This window comes from Otolemur garnettii, unplaced genomic scaffold, assembly GCF_000181295.1.
Source record: "Otolemur garnettii isolate 467f Iridium unplaced genomic scaffold, OtoGar3 scaffold00123, whole genome shotgun sequence".
Taxonomy (NCBI): Eukaryota; Metazoa; Chordata; class Mammalia; order Primates; family Galagidae; genus Otolemur; species Otolemur garnettii.
Genome location: NW_003852518.1, coordinates 1,103,087 through 1,111,441, shown reverse-complemented (window position 1 = coordinate 1,111,441; position 8,355 = coordinate 1,103,087). Strand labels below are relative to the sequence as shown.

The 8,355-nt window shown below is 42.6% G+C and overlaps 1 protein-coding gene across 3 annotated transcripts in view; it reads left to right on the top strand.

The window, feature by feature from the left end:
- Window positions 1-8,355, top strand: part of IKZF1 (IKAROS family zinc finger 1) — a 100,019-nt gene that overhangs the window by 60,797 nt on the left and 30,867 nt on the right. Inside the window, exon 4 of one of the 3 annotated variants that reach the window (XM_023517888.1) lies at window positions 2,982-3,041. The exons of the other annotated variants lie outside the window; for them this stretch is intronic. Within the exon in view, the coding sequence (XP_023373656.1) occupies window positions 2,982-3,041 (60 nt within the window). The remainder of the gene's footprint in view (window positions 1-2,981; window positions 3,042-8,355) is intronic. 3 annotated transcript variants of the gene reach the window in all.

The window sequence follows — 8,355 nt, the reverse complement described above, 5'->3', positions numbered from 1 at the left end:
CATGTTCATCAATGTGGCAGTCTGAACAGGATTCAGAATCTGGGGTGTTCATAGCATTTGATCTGAAAATGTGCCATGACAGTTTGGGGAAGAGAAATTCCTGCCAAATGAGTTTAAAAGAATAAAAAAAATGTCCTTTGGAAATTTAGAAAAATATTTAACATATTCTTAATCTGTGCTCTTTTATAAAACAATGGCCTGAAATTTAGGTGGAATTTACTAAATAAATGAGAGCAAGGCTAAGAGTTAATCACTGAATAATAACTCTCCCCGCACCACAGTCACTGCTTCGGTGGCAAGCCGGAGGCCACCTGAAAGGCAGGGCAAGTAGAGTCTGCACCTGCACATTGCCCCATGAGTGAGAGGCAAGGTTGGAGGGCCTATTCCACAGCTCACTGCCAGGCAGTGCAGGGTGCGTGGGGAGCTCTCGGGAACCACCGCGCACCCTCGCCTCCTCTGTGTCATTTCCAGTCACCTGCCCTGGATGTGGAGTGAGGAATACCAGGCTTAGCTATTGGTACTTAGCTGTTGGACCCTGAGGTCCCTGCCAGGGACAGAGCTACTGGGGCCTGAGTCATTGGCTCCTTGGTTGGTAATCAGGTCACTGAGGACCCTATAACAGGTGAGTGCATGGTTATTCCCTGTGTCCCACGATAGGTAAGAGTGTGTGTTTTGTGTGTGTGCACGTGTGAGCACATGCATGCACAAGCCCACTTACACGTGTGTGTTTATGTAGCTGCAGTAGCTCATACACTTTCCAGTGCCAGCCAAGCAGCACACACAGCTTCCACGGTCCTCCAGAGCCCGGGACACTTGCACTGGGAGAGTGTGAGTTTTGAATACTAATTACTATGTATTAACAAGATATGATCTCAAATTCTCAAATATACGTGCTAACCACGGAGATGGCACATTCCAGAACTTCCTCTGAGCTCCAGTTTCCTCAGTGTCTGCCTCCTAGGACAATGTGGGGATGAATGGCTGCTGATGAGAAATGCGCCCCTTCCTTTATGAAGTGAGAGGCTGCCGCAAGACCCTGGACTTCAGCACAGCACCACGATTCCACATTCCGCTGTTACACATAATTACCTGTCCATCTAGAATAACGTACACTTCTTTTTCTAAACTCAGAAGTTGTACATTTGAACATGGATGGCACAGGAACAAGAGTGAGCTCTTATTAATTTAGCTTTACACTGGGGATGTGGAACAACTTGATAGCTAAAGCTATATTTTGCTTTTTAGACTTCTTGTAATTTTTAGGGAATCAAATATTTAGGACAGGAATTGACAAATTACTTTGAATTACACTAGGCTAAAATGGAATCTTTTGGAAAGTGATTCACATTTGATGTCCAATAGTGTATTGTTGGAATATTGTTTATTTTAAATGGCAATGTTGGGGGGGGGGCAGGTCCTGGCAGAAGTCGGTTTTTTAAGGCTTACTTTTTGATTACTCAAGAAAGCACAAGTCTGCATTTTCTGACCATGAGACCAGTTTTAGATACACTGTATCAATTCTAATCCCTAAGCTCCTTTACCCCTCAGGATAGGGTGAATCCTTTCCACTGTTGTAGTCATCACACTTACCACAGGGGACGGCTCTGGCCGCAGGGCTGGAGAGGGTGTATAAAGAAGTTAACCATCAAATCATAAGCACCACATGGCTGTTACACCATTATCTGGCATACCTCAGTGTTTTCCACTTCGTCAGAGTTTCATACTCTATCGCCTATTACAATATCCCTATTTTCAAAAGGTAATGCCCTTTAAAACACCTTACTCCCATCATCTGAAATGGTAGCGGCCCCATCATGCAGAGTAGCTGACGTCACAAGTTTGCAGAAAGGGTGAGCGGTCAGTGAAGACGAGTGAGGGTTGCAAAGGTTATAAAGTTGGCTCTGGCTGGCCAGCAGGCACCTCCCTGTGGAGTTGAGCCTCTGTGACAGCCGCCTGATGGGACAGACTTGTGGGGTGTCGGCTTCATCCATTAGGATTGAGCTAGCAGCACTCCAGAGTAAGGTTTTGCCAGTCACCTCAACAGGCAGCTTTCGAAGTGTCCCCCAAGCTGTGTTTGCCCATTATCCTAATAGTTTAAGTTTATTGTGGAGAAAAGAGGGAGGGTCTGTGGTCAGAGAAATTCGGAAAACACTGGTTTAGCCAAGATTCAAAAGGTCTGTTTCCGGTAGGTCACTCCGAGCCATTACTTAGCATTGCGTCCAACAAGCATCATTCAGCAGCTGCACTGTGCACGTGGTTCTCATAATCACTGGGCTGCGGCTCTTGGAAAGAAAATCGTGTGTGTGTGAGTGTTCACATGTGAATGTACAGAATCTACTAAGTCTTAAGAAATAGGAACACTCGGGAAACTGTCCTTTGAAAGAGAAAAGAAAGGTGAAGCCTGAAGGCAGACTGCGTCTCTGCTGCTGATAACAGCCGCTCTCAGAAATGGGGGGCGTAGTGGGGGGTCAGGAAAACATTAATTTTTCCCTACCCAAAGTGTTACATGAACAGTTTCCAATTTTTTATACACATTTTCTAAGAAAAAGTTGAATGAAGAACATTTTTAACATGGCCAGCTCATTAAAAAACACATTGCTTTTCTGGAGACAAGTGCTCTCTGGGGAGGTGCTCTGGGGTGAGGCTGAAGTCTTGGGCCAGTTCTCCTGCAGGTTTCTCATAGTTCTGGAACGTTTGGGTTTGCTCCTGCTAAGACGTCCAACCCGTCAGTGGTTGCTCCAACCCACTCTATGTGATATCACGCTGTGAATCGAAATCCCAGGGAGCTGTAGCCTGTTTCCGAGTGGTCACTTTTCTGTTGTCCTATGAGAGCCAACCATAGCAGATGAGTAGCAAAACAATGATTTTGAGCAATAGTAAGTTCTTTTTTAAATAAATAAATAAATCTTTATGTCAAAACTCTAACTGTATCTCTGCAACGGTATCACAACCCAGCTTTCTTTCTGCCTTCTTTATTGCAGTTGCATATGGGGCTGATGACTTTAGGGATTTTCATGCAATAATTCCCAAATCTTTCTCTCGTAAGTATACACTTTGCTTCTAGAGAATGGAAATATGTGTTTATTTTGTACTCAGTTTCCATCGTGTAAATATTGTGAGTGCATGTTACTTCATCAACATTTTCCTTTATGCTTGAAAAAAGGAGATAAATATCTACCATTCCATTCATTAAATATCTACCATTCCATTCATTAAATATCTACCATTGGGGACATCATTTACATAATGAAGTACAAAAGGAAGGTTCAGACAGTGACGAGGGGCGTGGCAGTAGAGTAACACTAAGGGGAGGCAAAGGAACGGTACTAATGGAATCGTTACTCTGCTGATGCTGTTGTTCCTGGCATGATTGTCTCCTTTTTATTGAGTGGGAGGATAAATGGCCATACTTTCTGTCACTGTCAAACAACACACAGTTTCAAGATAATTTTTACAGTTCTGTGGGACAGAGGGAGAGACACATGCTCTCCATGTCTTGCTCTGGGGCATTAACACCAGAACGGACAAGGGAAGACTCACAGGCTTCTAGACTGTTATTCTCTGGTGCTCAGTGCTTGAGCAGACCTACTGTTAATACTTGCCGCAGGTGGGACCTTCTCTGATCGGAACTGTTAAACCAAAAACAGATGTTAATTTCACTTTTCTTTTTTAGGTATTGAGAGCTGATAAATGATAAATTTATTTGGGCAACACCCTCAAAGGAGTAGTCCTTTAAAGAACAAAAGAGGGCTTTTTTAAAAATATACAGAGAGCTGAATGTTTAAAGGCATACAAGTTGTTAGCCCCCTTAGGACCTAGGTCTTCAAACCAGTATTAGTAAATTCTCTAATATTATAAAACAACATCAGAACAGTTTGTGTTTGTTAAGAGTGTGACAATTATGAAGACAGACTCTAATTTAAAAGACATCAATAACAGTTTAGGTTTCTGACATCCTGATTATCAAAAACTACCTGATATCTAAGGGATTTAGCAGTACAGATATACCCTTTTTCCCACAAACCAGACTGACTAATATTCCAGTATGTAACATTCATAGGAATCTTTCCCTCACTGATACTTGTTTGATAATAGCTTAACATTTATTTCTGTGAGATACGTACATATGTATATGTGAATGTTGATATATGTGTACATGTATATGTCTGTGCTTACCTGACCATAGAAAAACATAAGGTACTAGTACAGAGAAATGATACTAATTTTGAGATGAATAATCATATTGTTGAAATGATTTTAATTTCAAATTAATATGAGGGTACAAACGTTTAGGTTACATTATTTTAACTTCCAAGGTAGAGTTCAAGTTGTAGTGAGACCTTCACCCGGGGGTGTGCTGAACACCCTCATATCCTGCACTTTAAGTGCGATCCGGCCAATTGCCCTCCCTCCTCCTGACAAGTGTCCTCTACCCTCCCCCTCCTCATTGAAATATTTTGAAAAGTTAAATGCACTTAAGAGTAAGATAATGTATTCTAAGACATGTTTCTGTTGAGAAGGGTGTACACTCAAGAATATTGTAATGTTGAAGCAGATCCTTTGGTAATTAAAACGTTTAGTCTGTAAAAATCGCTGCATATTAAAACATTGTATTTGGAGTCTTTAAAACATAATATTTATATTTTGGTACAATTTGTGTATATATTTATAAAAATACGTTGATGAGGTATTAGTGTCTCTCTTGTTCAATTCCCCCCAGTATTCAAACTGCAAATCTCCTGTTCACTGTAATGGCCAGTAGCCCTTAAAGACCACCCCACCCAAACATCAACCAAACTGTTCTTGGCCAATATCGCCACCTTGTGGTCATGATGGAGAATTGCCCTCTTTGCCCCTCAGTACCCTTCTTGAAAATTAAAAACATAGACTTTTTGACCACCTCTATCTTCTTTATGCCAGTTTGTGTCCCTGTTTACCTGAGGAAAATATCAATATGCTTGTAACTTGTTAATTTTTATACTTTCTCTTTTCTGTCTTTTGACTTTCTTTTCTCTCCTTGACTTTTTTCCATCTGAAGGCCTTAAACGTCAAATGAGGAGAATAGTATGTCTAATCATGCACCTTAACAAGAAAAAGTTTGACATTTTAAATGCTATTAAATTATAATAAATGGTTCTATTAACCTTTAAGATGCTTAAAAGTTTCATAAGTCTCTTTTGGAGGCAACACAAAACATCACTATAAATTTCCTCTTCATCTCAAATTTTAATTTTTACTTGCTAGTCACAGGTGTTATAGGCTATTCCTTTCTCCTATTTTTAATTTAAAATACTAAATATTTCAAACTCTCATGGCCCAAAATCATACTGGAGTGATATTTTAGACTATCTTTTTGATGGCGAAATGCATTCTGAGTATCAAACATTGACTTTTCCAGTAAATTTGAAGACATATTCTAAAAAGGAAAAGGAAATGATGCAGAAACACACCCCATCTATAAGGTGGGGACTGCCAGTGTGCATTACACCTGTGCATTAAACAATGATTAATTATTTGTGAGTGCATGTGATTCTTGGCAGCAAAGTCAGGCCTCTGAGTTCCTTGGATTCTCCAGATTCTTCAATTCTGAATTTCTTTGTAAAGTATGCCTTATGTTCAAGGGCATGGGGTCTCTCTTAGGACTGTTGGGTAACTAGAAACACAAAAGTCCTCTAAGATACGACAATAAGATTTTAATTTTCCCTTTTTTTAGGTACCATCTGGGAAGGAAAGTAGCTTTTAACTAGGGATCTTAAAACATCCACTCTTAACATAAGCCACATTTATTGAATAATGAAATAATAAAATAAATAAAATAATAATAAAATCCCTGCCCATTATCTATTAGTCAGTGGAAGAGCCAGAGTGTTCTGGGGGAAGGAAATGGACACATCTCCATTTCATGTTCTATATTTAATCAATTCAATTCAGTACCATACTGAGCTCAACGTTTTTTTAAGTAGAAGCAGACTTTACAAAATATTTATAAGTTTATTCCCTATATTCAGGGGAAGTGCACTATTTCATTGAAACAATACCACAGCTAAGCAGTTCCAGGTTCAAGTAAGTGGCATAGTTGGCATGGTTCTAACTTTCCATGGAGATGAATCCATGGGGCCAACCAAAGCCCCACAAATACAGATTAAGGGGAGACTGACTATTTCACAGAATTGATTTGGGGGCAAGTCTGATTGGCATTGTTTAAGGTTGTTAAGAAAATGAAAGGACTTCTCATGTGATACTCTTTCTTTTTCTTTGTTTTTGAGACAGAGTCTCACTCAGTGGCCCTGAAGTTAAATGCAATGGTGTCATCATAGCTCACAGCAACCTCAAACTCTTAGGCTCAACTGATCCTCTTGTCTCAGCCTCCCCAGTAGCTGGGACCACAGCTGCCTGCCATAATGCCTGGCTAGTTTTTCTATTTTTAGTACAGATGGGGTCTTGCTCTTGCTCAGACTGGTCTTAAACTTCTAAGCTCAAGTGATCTTCCTGCGTCAGAGTGCAAGAATTACAGGTGTGAGCCACTACACCCAGCCCACATGTAACACTCAGTCGGGACCCTTGCATGTCCCTTTGGGGGGGTTCCAGGTTACTTTTTAATATGAGACTGCCAAGAGATGGGCAGCTTCAGTAAATGCCTATCATCTGTCCCAAACTCATCCTTCGTTAGTGGAAGCAACCACTGGTGTCATTGCCTTCTGCAGGATGGTAGATTTTAAAATCAAGGGCCCATGAAAAGTGATGCACACCTGCTGAGCCTCCCTCCCGAGTGGTGTGAATAGGCAGTGCCCAGGTTATGAACAAGATAGGTTCTGTAGATTTGTTTTTAAGTTGAATTTGTATGGAAGTTGGAACAGGTGCAGGCTGTTACCTATAGTAGCCTCTATTCATCAGTGTGAAGTATACCTACGTTGGATGTCAGTAACTCGGGGACTGCCCGTACTGCCATCAACAGGCCTAACTCCACTTGGTGTTTTTTCCAGGTAAAGGAAATGGCCCTCAGGACAAAGGCCTTATGTCTGTCCTTGAGTAGGGGACATGCTGGTGGGGGCTATCTACAGGACTGTGGGAGTAGCAGGAATCTAAGATCAGGTCCCCTGACGACCCCCAGGGCTGCTCCTCTGCCTGCCTGTGCTGAGCGTACCCTGGCCATAGACCCCTCCTTGGAAGGACCTCTTCCTGCTGTCATCTCCCTGTTGCCTCTCCTCAGTGCCTTCCCTTCACTGGTAAAGCTGAGCTGAGGGGCACTCGTCCTGCTTGGCCACACTGCGTCCCTCAGCCTGGGCCTTTGTTTTCTCTGAGTCAGGCATGTCCAGTTGGCTGCGGCCTCTGGTGACTTCCCTTCCCACAAACCTGCCCCAGCCCATGCTGGCCCTTTCTCCAGGAGGCACAGACAGCTGACCAGTGCTGGGCACTCCAGTCAGTGCACAGCTCCATAGCCTCTTCTTCAGCTCTCGCCTCATTCCAGCCACATCACTGAGCTCACCTTCAGCAAAAACCCGGAAACCATTTCACACTTGTGTATGATAAGCCAAGACACCCCCATTCTGAGCTTATGTTTTCGACATCACTGGACCTGACATTTATGACCACTAGTTCCAACTTTCAAGATCCAGTCTTTATTTATAACTTAAGAAGATAGTTTCAACCCCTGATTGCTGTTATCTATGAAAACAAGCCTGTCCCTTGTATTCCCCTCTGAGACAGAGGAGACCCCCCCATTTTCACAGACAGCCTCCTCAGGTCCACAGAAATCCCTTGAGCTTGTCTGTGTAATCAGTACTCAGTTTGTGTGGCCCACAAAGACAGGAGGACCTTGACCCCTACAGAGGAAATCCACACACTGCTTCACTACTTGATGGCCCTGCCCACTCACTTCCCTTCATATCTCCTGGATCCTGGCAAAATTCATTCTTCTTTTAGACTTTACAGGCATTCTGTATCATAACACAGCCTAGAATGTGTCTGTGTAGTTCTAGACCCTTCCAGTTCTAGAACACTGAGCATCTGCCATTTACCACCTGTTTAACAAGCTCCGCGTGGCTGATGTGGACTCCTCTGTCTGTCCCCTTGTTTGCAGTTCCTCAGCCTTGGCCACAGTGATGGGGGAGATTGTCTGCTTGCTCTTGCTGAAACCCTGAACATCACAGCATCCTTAATTTTCACCTTTGAACTGTACCTCCTCCTGTGCTGAATAGTTCTACTGCTGCTCTCAGGGGTCTAACAAATGAATTTTACATTCTGAACCTGCCCACCTTTTACACCCTCACACCTGCCCACCATTGACACCTCACACCTGCCCACCATTGACACCTCACACCTGCCCACCATTGACACCCTCACACCTGCCCACCA